Source organism: Dromiciops gliroides, chromosome 2, assembly GCF_019393635.1.
Source record: "Dromiciops gliroides isolate mDroGli1 chromosome 2, mDroGli1.pri, whole genome shotgun sequence".
NCBI lineage: Eukaryota > Metazoa > Chordata > Mammalia > Microbiotheria > Microbiotheriidae > Dromiciops > Dromiciops gliroides.
The window spans coordinates 261648900-261671263 of NC_057862.1; the positions used below are offsets into that span (position 1 = coordinate 261648900).

The 22364-nt window shown below is 43.9% G+C and overlaps 1 protein-coding gene across 2 annotated transcripts; it reads right to left on the reverse strand.

The window, feature by feature from the left end:
- Positions 1-137: 137 nt before the first annotated feature.
- On the reverse strand, positions 138-10158 carry CCDC177 (coiled-coil domain containing 177). Of its 2 annotated transcripts, XR_006355030.1 has the most exons (3): positions 9856-10158; positions 4780-7344; positions 138-4035 (listed from the first exon to the last, which is right to left on the reverse strand). XR_006355030.1 is itself a non-coding variant. In XM_043989047.1 (2 exons), exon 2 carries the CDS (start codon positions 7313-7315, stop codon positions 5177-5179), a length of 2139 nt encoding a protein of 712 aa, XP_043844982.1. In that variant the 5' UTR covers positions 7316-7344; positions 9856-10158; the 3' UTR covers positions 138-5176. The 2 variants fall into 2 exon arrangements, 1 of the variants encoding a protein (XP_043844982.1); XM_043989047.1 differs by having other exon boundaries at positions 138-7344.
- Between the last annotated feature and the right edge of the window lie 12206 nt (positions 10159-22364).

Below are 22364 nucleotides of genomic sequence, written 5' to 3' on the forward strand. Positions count from 1 at the left end.
ATGATGACCAATATATACATATATACATGCAAGTATATATATATATATATATACATACACACACACATATACATGCAAGTATATATATATGTATATCTTTGCATACGTATGTATATGTATACACACATATATGAACACTTTGTAAACCTTAAAGCAATATATAAATATCAACTATCATCATCATCATTATTCCTTCTTCTCTCTTTACTATCCCTGAGTGCCATATGTGAGCTAAGCCCAATATTAATGATTTATTTAAAAAGTCACCCTTTTCAACAACTCTAGAAGATTACTGACCTGTCGTTACAAAGAAAAGACCCACAGTGTTCTGAATCGAAAGAAGTGCTCTGTGAGTACTATCCACCTGTTTAATTTTGGAGGCTCTTGCTGTTCACTTCTTAGAAAATACCTTGTATAAAAGCACTTGTCAATTACTATCATTTTAAAAACAAAGGGTAGAGAATTAGGGGAGGGAAGAGGCACAGCAAACATTACTACGGTAATTATACCTTACATTTATAGAATATTTTACACCTTACAAAGCCTTTCCACATACAAGATCTCCTTTTGATCCTCACAACAACCCTGTGAGGTAGGCAAGGTAGGCAGTTTACGAGTAGCAGAGCCAGGACACAAATCTAGGTCTTATAATTCTGAATCCAGTGCCTTTTCACCTCTTCATGTGAAATAAAGTTGTAAAAATCAAATCAAATTCTTTCTCCTTTGGTCCTTACCATTTGGGATCTTTGCTTAATCCCTAATTTTATGATTCTGTAGTAGTTGTCAAACCATATCCTGTGCAGAAGTATAGTCCATGTACATTCAGAAGGAAGTTTTCTCTTTTCTACCCTATTATGGAGTTAGGTATTTGTCATGTTCAGGACATGACATAAACTTTTCTTGATTGGTCAATTCAATCTAGGACTGCAAGTTCACATGAGAAGACCACTGGACTTTAAAACCAAAGACCTGGCCTCAAGTTCCAACAAACTGAAACCTCTTTTTCCCTTGGTCCTGTTCATTACCTCTGTTTCGTGGAAATAAATCTTCCAAGTGGCAATGGCAATAATTTTGGAGTCCTCTAGTGGCTTATCATTTGGATTCTTATGCCAGCAGAACCAAGTCAAGCTTTCCCCTTCTTTAAATGTATTCTTGTTATAGTTTTTCCAGATAAATCCACTATATTCCCCTCAGCCCGTTGAGAAAACAAGTACTCTCTCCCCTTTGCATCACCTCTCTGCAGCCTGTATATATGAGCTTCTGCATCCTCATCTATAAAATGAGAGGGCTTGTGAATTAATTGCACTTCCTTAGGCTACATATTTACCTCCTCACCCAGAGAGCAACTTGCCCACCAATTTCCTTTTTTTTTTTTTTTGCGGGGCAATGAGGGTTAAGTGACTTGCCCAGGGTCACACAGCCAGTAAGTGTCAAGTGTCTGAGGCTGGATATGAACTCAGGAACTCCTGAATCCAGGGCTGGTGCTTTATCCACTGCGCCACCTAGCCGCCCCCTTGCCCACCAATTTCAATAGCTGATACCTACTAAGCTGGGCTGCTGGAAAGTTGGCCAAACCCTATGAGGGAGGTAGGACAAATGTTATTATCCCTGATTTTATAGATAGGGAAACAGAGACTTGGAGAGGTAAAGTGACTTGCCCTTGATCACACACATAACAAGTGTCAGAGCTAGTATTTGAAGTCTAGGTCTTCAGTTTCAAAATTCAATCCTCTTCCTACAACAAACACCACAGAAGTTTCCTTTGTGCTAGTCAACAATGAGCCTTGGCAGAGCTTTGTTGTTACTTAATTTGGGCTTTATTATCTGCTATATTACCATTGTAACCACTCTGGGCAATTATTTTTATTCATAAGAAACCATTACTTTTTCATTCATATATGGCCTTTTTCTAAGCTCAGGGCTCTGAGCTTGTTATTGCCTAATTTAGTGACATTAAGTCCAGCCACAAGTGATTCAGATTGAAGATGAACCTTTTGGGGACTTCTAATTTCGATATCAGAATATTCACATAAGTCTAATAAAGCATTATAGTAGTTAGGTAGCTCATTGGCCACCTAACGGATAATTCAGTTATTTAAGTCATATCTGACCCCATTTGGGATTTTCATGACCATATTTGGGGTTTTCTTGGCAAAGACACTGAAGTGGTTTACTATTTCCTTCTCCCACTCATTTTACAAATGAGGAACTGAGGTAAATAGGGTTAAGTGACTTGCCCAGGGTCACACAGCTAGTAAGTGTCTGAGAATATATCTGAGCTCAGGAAGATAAGTCTTTCTTACTCCAGGTCTGATGCTTTATCCATCACCTAGAAGCCCATGGGGAGTGAAGAGTGATTTCAAATACTGTACCAAATACAAATAGGGGAAAGGGAGAATGGAGAGCAACTTAAATTCTCATTCATCTATAGCAATGTCCCTGTGAAATAGGTGAGGGACAGGCATCATTATCCCTGTTTTACAGGTGGATAAACTGAGGCACACAGAGGTGATGTATCCAATGTTACACTGTAAGTAAATAAAAACAACCTTGGACTGAACGTAGGTCATATTATCTAACTACCTTTTTATTATTTTATTACCCACAAGACCTTGTCTCAAATTTCAATGTCAAATATATATATATATATATATGAATGTGTATACATGTATGTTTGAATATATGTATACACACATATAGAGAGTGTGCATACTTAGGATATAAATCTCAGATTTAATTTTTTCATTAAAGTTTGGAAAGCCTTTTCAGTATAGGAAAAGAAGGTAAGAAGCCACAATAGCATTAGAATCTTTTAGTTAAAGCCTTCAACTAATAAACAAAACTGGTCATTACAAGTGGCTGTCATTTGGATTCCAATAAGGAAAAATTCCATGGGTGAAAAGTCCTTTACCACATCAAAGTTAGGAACATTGATACCTCCCCCAGTTTCATCAGGGTCTTAAGTTTAATATGAAAACATAATTTTCTCCTATACCTATCCTCAATCGATATCAGCACCTGACCAAAACCTTCTAGGAAGAAGTCTGCCTACTGTATCTTTGAAGCATCTGTGATTTCATTAGTGGGAAGCTCCCTAACTCCTCAGAAGAACTCTGGACTGAGGGAGATAGTAACTCATTATGATTTAGCTAAGTCTTGGAGAAATGTCTTTTGTCCAGGGTCACTTGGATAGAAAGTGTTGGAACTGGGATTTGAACCCAGGTTTCCTTGAATCTAAGTCTGGCATATTATCTTCTTTACCATGCTGATTATTATACACAAAATGTAATGAATGCATTTCTCTTCCTGATTTTTTCATTGTGAAGAATAACACTTGCCCATATTCCTTCTATGAGGAGGATGGAACTAGGAGCAATTATTTTCAGAGGGAAGCAAATTTCCATTCAACATTTCTTAATAATGAGAGCTATATAACAGTGGAATAACTTGCCTATAAATGTAGTATGTACTATCTCCCACCTTTGCAGACACTTGCAGGAAAAATAAAAAGCTTTAGAGCCATGAAGACCTGGGTTTAAATCTCTCCTCTGACATATAATGGGCAAGTCATTTAACCTCAGTGCTTCAGGGAACTCTCTAAGACTAAATTGCAGAAAAGATGCTGACTGGCATTTGTAGAGGGAGTTTCTTTATCTTGGATTTTCTTATATCAATTACATCACAAGTCCAATCCCTAGCCCTGCTTAGGGTGATACAGCTTCTCCTTCCTCTGGTCCCTAGGCGGAGAATTTTTTTAAAAAGCATAACAATACTAACAGTTAGTACTCATGCAATATCTTTAAATCTGGAGACTTGGAGGTATTGGAAGGGGAGTATCACTATCTCCATTTGGCAGATGGAAAGAATGAAGCAGAGACTTAATAACTCCAAGTTGAAGGGAAGGGAACAAAGGATGTTAAGACGGGAGTCATTAAGATAGAATCAACTGTTTGTCATTGGGGGAGGGGAGGAAGAAGGAGCCTATGTAATGATGCAGTGTCTGGTTGACAGATAGTCCTCACTTTTTTCCCCTTCCTGTAAACAACAGAAAGGAAGAGAAATATCAGCAAACAGGCTAAAAAAGGAAAGTTGTCTGAGTGCCCCACTTTGCAACAGACAGTTCTGGATTTGAAGAGGTATACTGTGGGGGCCAGAACACACAACTTTGCCAACCAAGCTGTAGGGAGTTCATAGTTCTACCCCAGAGGCCAAACTCTCTAGGGGCCTACCTTGGAGGTGGTGTTCTCAGGGCAAAGCAGTGGAGAAATGGTCAGAGATGAACTAAGGCAGGCACATGAGGAGAACACTGCTATTTAAGGCATGACTGCTCTCTGGTGAGTATTAAAGCAACCTGGTTACAAGTTCTTTCTATACTCTACTTTGGGGTGGTCTGTCAACAGACATCTAACCACTACCATCACTAGAACACTTTAAGCAGGATAGAACACCGAAGTCTCTGAAACAAGAGCTCTCCCAGATCCTGCAAATCTATGTTAAAACCGGAAAGAAAAAAATTGGCCAGTTTCCTGTGTAACCTTGTGCGGGACTCAAATTTCTAATGGTGCTTCCCTTCCTTAGTACTCTCAGATGCTATTCCTGTACTTTTCTTTTTCAAGATGAGGAAGAGGGCTAGAAAATCTTTTTCGATGACAACCACTACTATCTCTCCACTCAGTCACGGCACTTAAAAGAAAACCCTGTTTAGAAAGCTGTAGAGTGTAGCTGCCACAGAAGGGGGAGGGGGAAAGGGAGGTGCTGTAGTCATTTTTGTGCTATTACCTGGAAAGTGATGGAGTAACTTGGAATATCGATCGCTAGAATACCCTTTCTCCCCAGCTCCTCTCTGTTTATTACCAAGAAACCCCCCAGAAGCACAAAGGAGGCTTGGTAAGGGCTCACGGGAAGATACAACTCAGGTGAGAGCAGTCATGGATTTGTGCCGAGCCCTAGCTCCCCAGGCCCCAAAGAAATGTAGTTCTTAAAAATTAAGGGTGGACACTCTGAAAAGTTCTGTGTGTCCTTTCATGTTCGATGGCGCCTTAGTTGGGAGACGTAAGGAGAAGTCGATGTACGGTACCCTGTTCTCCCAATCCTCTTTAGAAACCAAAGACTTGGCCAGAGGCATTGATGGTGGCGTGAAAGAGTGCCCCGAGGGGCCGTTCATTCTAAAGAGCCCTCATTTCTTACCCAGACTGGCATGGAGCTTGGCTTCCAACGCCATACGGTCAAAAGTGCGCGTGTTAGTCTCCTCGCGCACCTTTTCTCGGACGTGGAAAGAGGCGCGGGCTGTGGAGCGGGCATTTTCCAAGGCGCTTCGCCTTTCTCGAGATAGGCGCTCGCTCCGCTCCCACTTGCGCTCAATGGCCTGCTGCAGTTCGCGCCTGCGGCTGTCCTCTTCGCGGTCCACCTTTTCCTTGTTGGCCCGCTGAGTCCGCTCCTTCTCCAACCGGTTCTGCCCTATCCGACGGGCTTTCAGCTGCACCGCCTCCGACACCACCTGCGTGGCATGCTGCATCCGCTGTTCTCCGGCTTTGGCCAGGGCCTCCAGATGCTCTTGGTGCTCTCTCTCCTTGCGCTCCGCCACTTCCTTGGCCCGCCTGCCCTGCAGTTCTTCCTTCCGCGCTCTCTCTCGCAAGTGCCGGCTTCGCTGCTCCACCAGCTGCTCGTAGTTCTCCTGCGCGCGTTCCAGGTTTGCCTCCAGGGACAGCCGCAGTCCCTCTTGCTCCTGGCGCTCCTTTCGGGCTAGCCCCTGTAACAGCGCCTCGTGATGCGCCCTCTCCGCCCGGCTTAGCTGCTGCTTCTCCCGCTGAGAGTGAGCATCCTGTTTCCGCTTGGTGCGGGCTGCCCTCTCCGCACGTTCCCGTCGGGCGTGGCCGGCCCGCTCTCGCTCTTTCTGCCGCCCTTCCTCCCACAGCTTGAGGTTGTGCTCTTGTTGCAGCTTCCGCATCCTGTCTTCCAGGGCCGCCCGCTGAGCCCGCTCCAGCCGGAGCTGACCCTGCCTCTCGACCAGCTCGAGCCGCTGCTCCTCTCCTCGCGCGTACTGGCTCCTCAGCCGCCTGGCAGCCTGCCGCTCCTGGCGGCCCAGCCTCCCCAGGCGCTCCTCCACTTGTGCCGCCCATGCCTGGCGGCATTGCGCTAGCGCCCGCTGCTTCTCCTTCTCCTCCTTTTCCCGCTGCTGCACAGCCTTGGCCCGTTGCAGCTCCCACTGGCCGTGGGCAAACGCTTGCTGTTCGCGCAGCAGCTCTTCTTCCTGGTGCCGGGCCAGCATGAGGGTGGCAATCTTACGGTCGCGCTCCGGCAACCCACGGAGGCCCCTCTCCTCCCGCACCTGGCGCACGATTCTCTCCACATGGCGGGCAGTCTGGGGTGAGTGGCACAAATCGCTCAAGCTGAAGCTCCGACCCGACAGGGGCGCTAGGGTGAGGGCAGACGGCCGAGTCTGGGGATTGGGGGCTGAGGCAGCAGATCCTGTGAGGAGGCCACCGGTGGCCGGGCTTCCGGGCTGCCAGTGTTCCCTCAGGCTATCACCACTGTAGGAGGAGGAGGAGGCCCCCGATTCGGAGCTTCGGGCACCTTCTCGCCGGCGAGACAGGGAGTCTAGTGAGTGGCTCTTTTTGCCTGATCTGGGAGCAGCTGGAGGAGGCTTGGTCCGCGCCGGCGAGGGCGACGAAGAGGATTTGCGGGGAGCGCGGGGAGCTCGGGGAGCGCGGGGAGCAGGTGAAGCTGGGAGGCTTGCGCTGCTGCTGCAACTACTGCTACTGCCCGGGCCTGTGGTCGGGATGGGGCCTGCGCTCTGGCCTGCGGTGGTGGAGCCCAGAGGTGTGAAGAGACGCCGTTTTTCCTCCTTGATGATGCGCTCCCGCTCAGCCCGGCACTGCTGTAGCTTGGCTAGGCGCTCCGCCTCATACACTTCATAAAGCCCAGTAGCCACCCGCATAGAGCGGCCTGGCGCCTCCCTCACTAGATCAGCCAGCGCCCGAGGGAGCAGCTCCACAGGCTTAACTGCACATCTGGCACAGGCTTCCAGGGAGCGGGGGCTGGTGAGCACATATCGGCTGCCCTCTGCTTCTGGACAGTCAAAGTTGAATAGGTCAAGGTGCAGCATAGGTGACTGTTCCCGCTGTCGGCCTTCCCTGTAGCTTGCCAGGCCCTCAGCCTTGCTGGGTACACCTTGGGGGGCAGAAGATGTTGTAGTGGGCAGTTGCTGGGTACCAGTAGGGATGGAAGATGCAGATGCAGCTGCCCCATCTTCTCCAGCACTGCTTGGCTCAGCTCCTGCTTTTTCCTCCTCCTCTTCAGGCACAGGGTCCACCATGGTTCAGCCCTGTCCAGTTTGTGGGGCAGCTGTGAAAAACAAAGGAAAAATTCCTTTTCAGAAAGGCATATAAGGCAGTTAGGTGGAGCAGTGGATAAAGCACCGGCCCTGGATCCAGGAGGACCTGAGTTAAAATCTGGCTTTAGACACTTGACAAGTGACCCTGGGCAAGTCACTTAACCCTCATTGCCCCCACCAAAAAGAAAGGAAGGAAGGAAGGAAGAAAGAAAGAAAGGAAGGAAGGAAGGAAGGAAGGAAGGAAGGAAGGAAGGAAGGAAGAAAGAAAGAAAGAAAGAAAGAAAGAAAGAAAGAAAGAAAGAAAGAAAGAAAGAAAGAAATATAGATTCGCAGAAAGCAATGACTCACCAAATTGAAGAACTAGAAGGAACATCAAAATTTATCAATCTAATGGCTGCCCAAAACATGAACCCTACAACATTACAACCTACTAGTCTATCATTTTAGAAGACCTAATTAAGGAGAACTCAAGGCTCCCATTCCTTTTCAAGACAGATAAATTGTAAGAAGGTTTTTCCTTGTATTAAGCTGAAATTTCCTACCTGTAACTTCTCTCTGGTTCTAGTTTTGGCCTCTGGGAGCCAAAAGAAAAACAAATTTAATTCCTCTTCCACAGTATAACCTTTCAAATATTTGAAAACAGGTATAGAAGTACAAACAACTATTTATAATGGAAAGCATATAATTTGGAGCCAGACAATACTAGTTCAAATCCGGATTCTTCTACTTACTGTGTCCTTAAGTTACTGTCCTCTTTTTCAAATAAGTTTTTAAGAATTGTTTTTAATCAGGAGGTTGAAGAAGCTCATCTCTAAGGCAGTTCTACATCCTTCAATCTAATCAATGTCTCCTTGTAAGCCATCTCTTCTCTATTCAACCCAGATTCCTTTAGCTGCATATATGCACACCTTGGGCAGCTAGGAGGCACAGGGGATAGAGCACGGGGCCTGGAGTCACAAGGACCTGAATTCAAATGTGGCCTCAGACACTTGAGCCTTACTAGCTGTGTGACCCTGGGCAAGTCACTTAACCCTCATCGCCCTGCCCCCCCCCCCACAAAAAAGGACAAGGAAAAAGAGACTCATCTTCCTGAATTCAAATCTGGCCTCAGACACTTACTAGCTGTGTGACCCTGGGCAAGTCACTTAACCTTTTTGCCTCAGTTTCCTCATCTATAAAATGAGGTGGAGAAAGAAATGGCAAACCACTCCAGTATCTTTATGAAGAAAACCCTAAATGGGATTATGAAGAGTCAGATAGGACTAAACAATAAAAATGTACACCTCAAACTTTATTCCAGCTTGTTGATGCCCTTTCTAAAATGTGCTACTTACAGATATGGTCCCAGGACACTGTAGAAGGGAACCATCACATCCCTTGCTCTTGACACTGTGCTCTTTACTCAACCCCTTAGACCTTAGGATAGAACTTCATTAGAGTGGACATTCAGTATTTGTTGAAAGTGAAATGTTGCTTAAATGCATTCCCTGCCTCTTTTCTTCCAATCAACCCCATTCCCAACCCCCACTACCATTAATCCGTTAATGGATTAGAATGCAGACTAGCAGAAAGGAAATAATAATAGTGGTATCCTAGAAAGCCAAACTGGAAGAAGGGAAGGAGAGGAGGAAAGAGAAAAGAGAGAGGCAGAAGGCTGTTACCATCCCCCTTCCATCCAGAACCTGTATCTCTCAGGGCCTGGAATTCTATGATGCCAGAATTCAAGAGGCAGTCTATGTCGGGGCGGGGTATCCAAGCTCCTGGTACACTGAATAGAATTTCCTTCCTAATTGCAAGTTGCTAAGTCATGACTAGAGAGAAGGTGAAACGATTCCACCATCACCCCCACCCCTACGAGATGGAGGATTCCCCGGAGGATTAACAGTATTTATTCAGGGCTTAAACCAGCTGCCTAAAATGCAGAGGATGCAGTTTCACAAAAATAAATATATAAATAAGCCCTTTCAGACCAAGAAAGTGCATTTATGCAAGAAACCTCCTGCCTTTCCCTATTTGAAGAAAAAGTTTATAGATGACTCCAAGGACTAGGAAGAGCCTAAGGAAAGTGGGCTAGGGTGGGAGCAGCTGATGGATGTGACTCAACACATGAAGAACCCCAAGAGTTTCCAAAATCTATTTCAAGCCAGTTCAGGTTCTTCCTTGGGGATGGAGGAGGGGACCCTGGGCTATTGATATACTCAGTGCCCCCCGCAGCTGGTGCAACGGGCCGTTGGCACAAAGCGCCCTTCTAGCCAGGCGGCCCTTCTGTTTCCTAGGCATCTCACGGTCACCGCGGGAGCTCTGAGAAATCCCTCCTCTTGCACCTTTCAACGCGCACACTGCCTAGGAGCAGCCTAACTGAAGCCCACCCCACGGCCTCCGGACTGGACCACACCACACAGATCCCCAGACACCGCCTTCTTCGCCACCCGCACCCCAACCTAGAATTCCAGGGGAGACCATCCAAAGGTACCCGGGAGATGGGATCCTATGCAGCCGAATCTCAAACGCAATATACTTACTGCACTTTGCTGGGCGCCGGAGGCAGTGCCTACGGCTTTTGTCCCCGTGGTCCCTCGGTTTGGCTTCAGCCCATCCAGCAATCTGTTCAGTGGCTGGATCAGGTTACCAGTGGCAGCTGCCTCAACCCTAGCGATAGCGGCGGCGGCGGCAGCAATAGCATCAGAAGCCTCTCCATGGTTCCCAGCAAACCTTGCGCACATACGACCTACACGCGGGAGGGGGAGTGCAAGAATTCCTCCTTAAAATAACAATGCTTTGCTTCCCTCCCTTCACACCACTTTTCAAAAAAAGGAAGGACAGCTCCATCTTTCGGCCCCTAGCTAAAAAAAAAAAAAATCCGATTTCTGCACAGGTCTGTTTAACACCGCCCCCAGCTCCTCCTGGCGGAGAGCCGTGATGAGTTTTCTCAAGGGGAAAAGAGAAAGGAACGGAAAAAAAGCATCATCTGGAAATTCTGGCAGGAACAGTGAGAGGTATGGAACTGACCAGAAGGAATGGACCTCTTTTACCTGGATTGTCAAGTGAAACCCTGTTGCCCATATCTGCTTTAGTCAGCCTTTACTTGCCAGGTGGGGGCTGGCCCCAACCAAGCCTTGTGACCCTGTCTGATTCACCCCTACCACCACCACCTTTTTAGTAGAGAAATATTGAGAATGTGAGAATATTTGAAGCCTTGCCAATTTTCAGGTGGGCTGTGGCAAAAGAGACAACTGTGAGTGTTAATGTAACACATTTTCTGTAGGATTGTTCCAAACTATAAAAATAAAAACTCTGGAGTGCTGCTTTTATGAAGGATGTTATTTTCAGATAAGGCAGCTTTTCTTTTTCAAGCTGCAACTGCTTTGTGAGAGAGAGAGGAGGACTTGCCAAATTATGGACCTTGATTTGTTAACTGGCTACAGTCTTGTGACTAGAGTTAACAGACCTAAGTTGGAATCAAGAAGACCCTGGCTTACAGTGACTGGATAATTCACTAAGCATCTCTCTGTGGTAGTTTCTTCCTCTGTAAAATTGAGATTAATCAACTCCTCTCCCTTCCCAGATCTTGTCCAAAGGCATGAAATAATACCAGTAATATGCTTTGAACACTTTCAGTTCCACAAATATTTATTTAGCACCTACTAAGTTCAAGACAACTTGGCTGTAGTGGATAGAGACCCTGCCTGGAACTTTGTCCCCTCGACACATACTGACTGTGTAATACTTCCCCCCAAAAGTTACTTAAAGTCTTTGTGCCCCCAATATAGTCTTTTAAGACTATATTGATAGGGCAGCTAGATGGCGCAGTGGTTAAAGCACCGGCCCTGGATTCAGGAGTACCTGAGTTCAAATCCGGCCTCAGACACTTGACACTTACTAGCTGTGTGACCCTGGGCAAGTCACTTAACCCCAATTGCCTCACTAAAAAAAAAAAAAAATCAACAAAAGACTATATTGATGATCTGTATTGGTAGAAGGAATTTCTTCATCATAGAACTTCCTATAGAGATGAAATCATAGGTTTAGACCCAAAATAAAAATAGTGAAAGGACTATGTACTGGGGAACCTTGCTTCAGAGAGGTTTAAGTAGCAGAAAGTGTGTTTAGAAATGCCCTAAAAGGAATCCTGCCTGCCTAGATTTGTGTGTGTGTGTGTGTGTGTGTGTGTGTGTGTGAGGCAATTGGGGTTCAGTGACTTGCCCAGGGTCACACAGCTAGTAAGTGTTAAGTGACTGAGGTCGGATTTAAACTCAGGTCCTCCTAACTCCAGGGCTGGTGCTCTATCCACTTCGACACCTAGCTGCCCCCTGCCTAGATTTTATCCTCAACTTTCCAGGACAAAGTTTAACTCTATGACTAAACACTGTAACTCACTGACCATGTTGATCTCCCCATTGATACAGCATCAATAGTATTCAAACACTTTGGATTTTATCTTTAAAAGCTGGCTAAAGGGGGCAGCTAGGTAGCACAGTGGATAAAGCACCAGCCCTGGTTTCAGGAGGGCCTGAGTTCAAATCCTGCCCCAGACACTTGACATTTACTAGCTGTGTGACCCTGGGCAAGTCACTTAACCCCCATTGTCCCGCCAAAAAAAAACTGGCTAGACAGGGACTCCAGGATTCTGGAGTGTTGGGAAAAAGTCAGAGAGGAGAGGAATCATATACAAAAAAGCACTGGATTTCCTAGAAGGAAGCCTGCACATCCACACAGCCCCTCCAGGGAAGAATTAAGGCCCTTCAGAGAATTCAGTGGCTCCAGGAATGGAAATGGACAAAGGCAAATTGGAGCAGCAAGGAGTTCCTGGGCCAAGTCCAATATCTTATCTTAAACCAGGGATTATGGTGCCGAAATGAAAGAGATACAAAGCTACTGTGAGAAGGAACAAACCTAGCCTTTGCCTTTCTCTGGTATTGTAAATGATGTGGCCAGTTTCAGGGGTGGAGTGGGGAGGAAGTAAGGAAGCTCAAATCTCTGTCATCTTGGAGTTCATTGTCCACTCGGGTACAGTGCTCAACTTCAGAGATGGCCGTACAAGTCTAGTGAAACTATATACTCTCACAGAGGAAGGTAGGGCTCATCAGAGGGAACAATTGGACTCAACGATCTGAAGTGTTTCCCCTTTGGGGGGAAGATAGCTAGTGTAACACCATTAGTATGAAGGACTATAAAGGTCTCTGAGGAAAGTGAACCTTACCAGAAAAGAGGGTACTTACTGATTTGGGGCTTCAGCATCAGTCCTTTGCATTTTTGTCAGGTTAAAGTATCTCATATTCAATGTCTTGTTAGCCAGAGTGCAAGTGTAGGCACTGAGAAACCAAAACATAAGTTAAATTCTGATATTGTCATGGGAAAAGCCTAAGGTCAAAAAGGGCCAAATTCTGATGTTTCTAAGGGACAATTTTGGTTGGGGCGCAGCCAGTTTTTTTTAAAGAAGACCCCAACATTGAACACAATTTCTCTGAGCTCAGAACTTTGATGTTGAACCTTGAATTTTACTTATAGGGGAACAGAATGAATACACATTGTCAAGACATTATTAAGAGACATCCTGTTTTCCAGAGGTAAGGCCCAGCAAGCAAGCTGTGCCCTGAGCTTGCTATAACAACAATCCTTTGTGCTCACCCTCTGGTTGATCTCACCCTCTGGCAAAATCATAATTATTGTATTGCTTTGACCAGCACCAAGTGTTCTCTGAGCTCAGACAAGCACCCAGACAAGTTTGGACAAGTACCCATGTTACTGTCATGAAGCCCTGCTATGAATCAAACTTGTAGCATTGTTGCTGTTGCCCCCCCCCCATTGTCAGGGCTACAGCTCACTGTGTGGCCATTGGTATACCTATTGAAATCTCCCCACATTAGCTCAGCCCCACCCCCCCATCTAGATCCCTTCTTGCTTGAAAGCTGTTTCCCTCACTTTGAAATTAAACTTGTTTTGTTATGGGCCTAGTGTACCCCAGAAGTTTTCTGGGGTAATTCAAAAGAACCTTCTCCTTGAGAACCTAAACCAAAGGACAGACACATCTAACCAGTCTCCCCCAACCCTGGAGGAGAGAAGATTAGGTATGGCTGCTGCCTTTGTTGCATGAGGGGGAGAGAGATGGCTTGAGAGATCCAGATCTGGGGGCAGCTTGGTAGTGAAGTGGATAAAACACCGGCCCTAGATTCAGGAGGACCTGAGTTCAAATCCAGCCTCAGACAGTTGACACTTACTAGCTGTGTGACCCTGGGCAAGTCACTTAACCCTCATTGCCCAGCAAAAGAAAAAAAAAAGAGAGAGAGATCCAGAGCTGCCCCTCACCCAACTTCCCCCAGCCACTACCAGTGGGGAATGGTCCTCCCCCAATAAGGGAACTTTCCACAGTCAGATGATCACCTCATCAAACCAACATCTAATCACCTCATGGACCACCATCAGTCCTCTATAAAAGTATCTGCCTGTCTTCTGCTAGAGGAGATAGGTATCTCAGAGAGCCACACCTCTGTGCCCATGAGGAGTCGTCCAATGATTTCTCTCTTGATTTCCTTTCCCTAGCACCTAAATAAACTATTATTTTACTCTAATTTAATTTGTGTGCAAGAGAATGTAATTCTTTAAAGAGGAATTCCCAAGAACCACTACCCCAAACCCACATCTAATTTCCCCATAACATAATTGGCACCCAATGTTGCAGGGTATGGGAAATTCCTCTTTCCTCTTACCACACAAAACCTGGAGGTAGGAACCTCCCTTTTGGGTTTCTTTTCTCTCTCTCCCACCTGACTCAACCTCTTGTTTGAGTCATGGAGAGGTAGAGAACGGTAAGCTTTTGCACACAACAGTGGAAGGGCAGCCTGGGTCTTCCTCCCTCACCAAAAGCTCAGCCAGTCATCCAAATCATGCTTGGACCCTCGGACTCCATGTTTCTAGGTAAGAACTTTTGTGTTTGTGTGTCTATCCCTTGCCAGCACTCAACTCTTCCATGAGAGAGGCAGCTAGCGTCTCCCTCCCTTGAGAAAGCTCAACCTAACATATGAACCGCTTTCAGACCATTCTCCTTAGACAGGACGATATCTGGGTACCGCCATGGGGCAGAAAGGGATTGTTTCAAAAGGTTCATCTCTGGGGTGCATTCTAAGAGAATGGACTAAATTAGAACTTACAAATTTGAAAAAGAAATGATCTATTATAACAACACTCTTGGGCCTTCAAAATATCAGTTGGAATCCAAAAAAAATTGGCCTTTACATGGAACTTTTAACTACAATGCCATTTTGCACTTGGACCGGTTTTGCAGGCAAGAAGGGAGATGGACAGAAGTCCCATATGTACTAGTCTTTATGACCTTAAGCTACCAGGCAAAACTAACCAAGCCTAGGGAGTCTGTTGATAACCCTAAGAAACCTTCTTCACAGGACCTCAGTGATTTATTTATTTTGCAGGGGTTAAGTGACTTGCCCAGGGTCACACAGCTAGTAAGTGTCAAGTGTCTGAGGCCGGATTTGAACTCAGGTACTCCTGAAATCCAGGGCCTGTGCTTTATCCACTTCGACACCCCCCTCCAGTGATTTCTTAAATAACTTCCTCCTGCTGTTAGAAAATCACCACAAGTCCAATCAATTAGCTAACCTTTCTGACACACCCTCCTCCTCTGGGACCCCATCCCCTCCTGTTACTCAGCCTCACTCCCCACCTGTTCCTCCCTTTACTCCTTCTTCCCCACCTGCTTCTGTACCTATGGGTCAACCACTGTCATACCACTCTATGACTGGGACTTCTCTTTCCCCACTGGCTGATTTCAGAACCAATCTCCTGTGCCCTCCACAGCTGAGCTCCTGCCACACTTGGAGTGGACATCAGTACTCTTATATTTGCCCCACCCAACAGCTGTCTCCACAATCCATCCAGCTGTACCCCTCACAGCTGTATGCTTGTCACAATCTGGGGGGAGGGCTCCAATATGTTCCTTATTCTCCTATTTTTTTTTTCCATTCAGCAGCCACTCCCATCTGTTTTACCTAATCTGCAGTTGCCTATACCTATTCCCCCAGTCCCCTTTACTCCTCCCCCACCCACTCCACAGCCAAAGACTGCTACCCCTCCCCACACACACACATACTCCACAGACTACCCTGGCTCCTCCATCCAATCCTCTGGCTCCATCTCCACCTGACCCTCTGCATGTGACTAGACCTATTCCATCAGCTCCCTCATCCCCTCCCCAACCCCTTTTCACCCAGGTCCCTACCAGTGTCTTCCACTGCTCCCCTGCTTCCATTACAGGAATTTCCCATTGGGGAGGGTACAACCCTAATACAGTCTCCTTTTTCCATGAGTGATTTGTCTTAGATTAAAGAGAAATTAGGGTGTTACTCAGAGAACCCCACAAAGTTTATAGATGGCTTTAAGTCAGTGGCAATGCAGTTTGACCTTATCTGGACCGACTTGCAAATTATTCTTGTCAGATGTTGTACACCCAATGAAAAAAAACAGATTTGGGCCATGGTTGTACAAGTGAGTGATGAATACTTGCAGGTTGAGGGAATGAGAAGGGGAATTAAGAAACAGGTCAATTATGAGAAGGTGAAAGAGATCACACAGGGGCAGGAGGAAAACCCAGCTCTTTTCATGAGTTGCTTGGTGTACTCTCTGAAAAAATATACTAATTTAGATCCAGAAAGGGATTTAGGGGGCGGCTAGGTGGCGAAGTGGATAAAGCACCGGCCCTGGATTCAGGAGTTCCTGAGTTCAAATCCGGCCTCAGACACTTGACACTTACTAGCTGTGTGACCTTGGGCAAGTCACTTAACCCCCACTGCCCCGCAAAAAAAAAAAAAAAAACAGAAAGGGATTTAGGAATAACAGTCCTCAATAAACATTTTATTTAGCCAATTTGCTCCTGACATTAGGAGAAAATCCAGAAATTAGACTGGGGTCCTCAGACCCCACCCTCACAACTCCTTGATATTGCTTTAAAAATTTTTATAACAGGGACCTTGCAGTAGCCAAAGAGAGAGACATATTAATGATCCAAGACAATTGCAAAGGACTATTGAAACATCGTATTCACCTCCAAAGAAAGAACTGATATTGATGGAACAGACTGAAGCATGCTATTTTCCACTTTCAGTTTTTTCTTTTATTCAAGTTTTCGTATACGAAATAACTAATATGGTAATGACTTACATAATCATACATGTATAACCCATATCTGATTGCTTGCCACCTCAGGAAGGGGGGAGAAGAGGGAGGGAAGGGGGGATAAAAATTGGAACTCAAAACTATAAATAAAAATGTTTATTACTTTAAAAAAAGAAGAATAGACATATTAGATAGAACTTAGGATACTTGGAAGTGTTATATTTTGTTGGACAAGGAAATTAGATTTTGAAGGCATATTTTGAAGGACTTTGAATATGTGTTCTATAGATGTAAGGTGCTGCTTTTTAAAAAAATCTGAAGTGTGTAACTCCTTCAAAGACTTGAGAGTGTTGCTTAGTTGTTACTTTTTTAAACAATGTTTTTTAAAATAATAACAGACATTTTTAAAGTCATTAGTCCTTTGATATTGTCTTGGATCTTTGCATTGCTGAGAATAGTTAAGTCATTCACAGTTCTTCATCAAACAATATTGCTATCACTGTGCACAATGGTCTCCTGGTTCTGCTCACTTCACTATATATGTCAGTTCATATAAGTCTTTCCAGACCTTTCTGAAATTGTCCTGCTTCTCATTTCTTATAGCATAATAATGCTCCATTACAATTATATACCACAGCTTGTTTTAGCCATTCCCCAATTGATGGGCATTCCTTTGATTTCCAATTCTTAGCCATCAAAAAAATAGCTTCTAGAAATATTTTCATATAAATAGGTCACATAAATGGGCGGGGGGATGTCTTTGGGATATAAACCTAGCAGTGGTATTGCTGCAAAAAGGGTGCACAATTCTACAGCCCTTTGGGCACAGTTCCAAATTGCTCTCCAGAATGGTTGGATCTTTTCACAACTCCACCAACAGTGGATTAGTGTCCTGGTTTTCCCATATCCCCTCCAACATCCAATATTTACCTTTTTTGTTATATTTGCCACTCTGATAGGTGTGAGGTGATACCTGAGTTGTTTTAATTTGAATATCTTTGATCAATAGTGATCTAGAGCATTTTTTCATATGACTATAGATAGCTTTGATTCCTTTGTCTGAAAATTGCCTGTTCATATCCTTTCACCATTTTTTGATTGGGGAATGACTTGTATTTTTATAAATTTGACTCATTTCTCTATATATTTGAGAAATGAGGCCTTTATCAGAGATACTTGCTTCAAAAATTCTTTCCCAGTTTTCTGCTTCCTTTATAATCTTAGTTATATGTCTTGTTTGTGCAAAAGCTTTTTAATTTTATATAATCAAAATTATCTATTTTGCATTTTGTATTGCTCTTTATATCTTCTTTCTCTGTCCATAAATTTGACAGATAAACTATTCCCTTTATGTTCCAAAAGCTTGGATCTTTGGGTTTATCATATGCTAGATTACTATAGTCATTTACTATAATGTAATTTGTACCTATTCTATTCCACTGATCCACCTCTCTAAATAATGTTTTAATAGATATTACTATACCAAACGTTCATAATCTCCAAACTACATGGTATAAAAAGCTATTGAAATATAGAGACCTAGTGAAAGAATTCAAAACAGTGTAGAAACAGGAAGAAATATACATCAGTTCTGTTGTCCTCTCTGCTGGTAAAGTTGTTCCTAAAATACTTTTATTGAGCCTACAGAAGATGAGTTTATGTCCCTGAATTTCATTTTACAAAAATGAGTTATTTACCCAATTAATAATTCACTGAATATTAGACATAGACAATGCTAGAATATAAAATTGTCCCAAGACCAAACTTCTATTTGAACACAATCAAACATAAAGATGAGAAGTATGAAACAATAATGATAATAACAGCAATATAAATAATAGCTAAACTAGTCACAGGTGTTGGCTAGCTTCCTTAAAGCATTGAATTGATAACCTAGTTTAACTACCAGCAGGTGTTGCTTCGAAGTTATCTGACCCTATTTGTTGATGAGGGCCAGAGATTGCTAATCCTATGATGTTATTTGATCCACACAACAGCAAAAGACTGTGGTTATCAAAATCTGATGACCTCCTAATCCCCTGACCCTCACCTTTCTGTGAGTGGCAATGCTATCTCGTTACTCTGTGGGTGTGGTCTGTGTTGTTGTAACAGAGACTTCATGGAGGAGGCAGCATTGAGTTGGGCTTTGGAGTATACACATATTGTCCTTTTCAGTCATGTCTGACTCTTCATGACCCCATTTTGGGTTTTCTTGGCAAAGATACTGGAGTGGTTTACCATTTCTTTCTCTAGCTCATTTTACAAGTGAGGAAATTGAAGCAAACAGGATTAAGTGACTTGCCCCAGTCACAAAGCTAGTGTGTCTGAGGCCAGATTTGAATTTAGGAAGATGTCTTCTTGATTCCAAACCCAGTACTCTATCCACTTTGACACCTAGCTGCCAATGGTCTATGTATACTTATTTAATTAGTCTCTTCACTCTGCCTCCCACATGTCCACTGGGAAAATTCTGTTCTTCCTTTTATACTGCATTCTTTGGACCCTAATCACATGAACATGGTAATGGACTTGACCGCATGAGAATGGTTTAATTGTACATACAATCTTTACTTGTACCCATAGAAGCAAAAGGAATAAACCAAATACATAAAAAAGTATTACCATATAGGGTGCATGTTTTCTGGTCCTCCCATGCCCAGGCTCAGGAGTTCTCAGACATACTTCAAGTGCTAAGGCTCAGAAGGAAAATCTGCTTTTTCACTCATGGTTTAAGTGTCCCTTGTCTTCTTTCCTATTCAGCCCCTGGTGAATGTCATACTCCATGGAATATACTCAGATCCTGGAGAACTGATTTCTCTTTCATCTGTTTTTCCTCACCACTTGTTGCTAGTTGGTACTTCTAACGCTGCTTCCAAACTGCTTTCTGGTGTGGCTGCTGGTTGGGCTACACAGAACTTCCTCAGTCCTTGATGCTTTCTTCTCAATAGTGGGATGTAGAATGTCTAGGGCAGACACCTGCACCAGACAGACTCCTCACCCAATGACCATTCCTCTGTCTCCTTTGAACCAGCACTCCTCAAATGTGTACCCTGACCTACAACTTTTCTACCTCATGCCTTTGATTCTTGGCTTTATGGAAAGGGCCACCCCCAAGATATAGGTCCCACCATACAATCAGCTGGGGGGAATATACTTAAGATACTGGGTACATGGCTCATCAGCTGGGGCACAGGTATAACTTCCCTTTCCCCCCAACCCCCCCCAATTCATTAATTTCCTGGCCAAATTTGAAGATTTTAAAGGGAATCTAAGGATGAGAGGGGGCAGCTCTTTCTTTTTGTTTTGTTTTGTTTTGTTTTGTTTAGCATTGAAACAGCATTTAATATTTCTGTTAATAAAGAGCCAGCGAACAGATCGTTATTAACCCACTCATTAATACCCAGGAGATGTTACATTTTCCTTTCTTTCCTTTTGCACGGCTTGAAATTCAGGAAGGTTTACTTTTTAGTTCCAAGTATGTAATCTATAGGACAAAGAAATTCAGAGATGGCCCATGAAGCCAGAGTCATTCCTAGGATGTGGTCAATTCAGGCAGTTGCTCTGGACTCTGTGCTTTGAAGGAAATTCAGGCTGTTGCAAAGACTAAAAGCTGAGTAGGGGCACAGGGAAGAAGTCAGTGGGAGAATTGATTCCTGAGCACTAGATAAGAGACCTGAGATCCACAGAGATGCAATTGACTCATGAGTAGCCCACCACCATCACCATGACCATCATTATCATCATAATCACCATGACCCACACATGCTTATCAAGCATTAAGAACATAACCATCATTACCATTCTCACTACTAATTTTTTTTTGGTGAGGCAATTGGGGTTAAATGACTTGCCCAGGGTCACACAGCTAGCAAATGCCAAATGTCTGAGCCCAGATTTGAACTTAGGTCCTTCTGAATCCAGGGCTGATGCTCTATCCACTGGGGGCAGCTCTTTCAACAGACTTTCTTTTTTGTAGGCAGAGATAGCCTGAAAATAATTCTCATTTATTTGATGCTGTCAACATTCCTTTTATATTATTTTCCTTTCTGGTTGTCTTAAGTTCTTCTGACCCCTTCCATCTCCTCAGTTCAGGGCTCTTTTCCCTCTCCCCCACTATCAAAATCTACCCTCAGAATCGTATCTTATCATTGTAATAGCTGTCACATGTAACGGTTGGGGTGGTGAGGAGCAGTGCACGTAGGAAGGAATATCATAGAAGGTGAATTCCAGGTGAAGTTGTCTTGAAACTCTCCAGTTTTGGTTCAGGATGTCCTTCATGAGGCTTATACTTTTCATGTGTTTCAAGAACTTATCTATATTAGTCCGAGGGGTATATCCATTATTGTGTATACTGTATATTATATATGTATGAATATATATACATATACCATGTGTATATATGTGTATGCATACACACATATACATCCACACCCACATACACAAAGAGAAAGACACAGAGAAAGAGACAGGCAGACAGACAGACAGATGGACAAAGCACATATAGGATGTCCCAAAAAGGCTTTAAAAGAGTTTAAACTACACTAAGACTTTGGAGATATCCAGCATCAAGGACTGTATACTCTCCTGTTTATGAGAACTATGCATTTGTCCCAACCGATGTAATTATAATATATCCCTCCTCAGATTTTGTGAACCTCTCCCCTGTACCTCACCTCACACTAAAAAAGGATGGAGTCTTCTGTCTCCTCAAAGGAATCACACCCTCTTCCCAAATCTCAGTCCCCACTGCTGTAAATCACAAAAACAGAGATGTGGGTGAGGTTTCCTTTATAATAGAGTTTTCAACATTGTATCATGGACCCCTTTGTCACTTCAGTGAAGCCTATGTACTCCTCAGATACTGCTTTTAAGTGCATTAAAAAAATACATAGGATACAAAGAAAGCCAATTATAATGCAACACAATTATCAAACTTTTTTTAAAAAATAAATTTATAGATCCCAGATTAAGAACCCCTGTTTTACAATCAGAGGCATGGACATAAATGATAATACAAAGTGGAGGTGGGAAGGAATATGATAGAGAGATAAACAATATAAATAAATACTGGCCACTTTTGGCCAGCATCTTGGCCTCTCCTGATTCTTCTTCCCTATGGAGCTAGGAGCAGGCTGGGGCCAGTAGCAAGCATCCCACAATTCCACATTCCACTGTCCTGCAGCTTCAGCCCTTCAGAGACCTGGAGGAAGGGAGCAGAAGAGTGGGGATCCAGGGATCATATGCACACATAATAAATGACTTTCTATCTTCCTCTTCAGGCATGTCCCAATGCCAAATTGAGGGGGAAAAAGTCACCAAACTGGTAAATTCTTAGAGTCTATTTGGCCGTTTCCAGAGTCTGATCTTTGTCAATGCTCTCCAGGCAACAACCTGGAAACCAAAAGGTTAACATGGTATCATATGTTTATAGTTAGAAGGAACTTTAGCAACAGGAAAGGATCTTTTGGTGGATTTTGTGAGGTTGAAGTAGGTCCATGTTTCCTGTCTAATTTTGCCCCCCTCCCCATAACTTAGATGTTCAGGTGAAGGACCAACATGTCACTTAGCAATGATGATCTTGGGGCTAAGTTCCTTTGTAAGCATAGTGCTTGTTAGCAGTTATCCCTTGGAGGATTTCCCAGAATATCTGGATGTTGACCAGAAAGTGTCAGATAGTCATCCTTCTTCCCTTCCTCTTCCACTATGGCTAATGAAAAGCCTGACTCCCTCAATTCAGCTTTGTTTAATTGAATATTGGTTGTGCATACCTCTTAACACAAGGAGTGCACAGAGCATCTGGCGATGGTATACTTCCCCACCCAAGAATTTGTAAGTATTCTATTCATAATATCACTGTGATTATAGACAAAAACATAACCTATACCACCATGCTTTTAGTTTCAAA

What these genes read in the sequence shown, in the direction of transcription:
- CCDC177 (XM_043989047.1), bottom strand. Translation starts at nt 7,315, where the DNA reads ATGGTGGACCCTGTGCCTGAAGAGGAGGAGGAAAAAGCAGGAGCTGAG.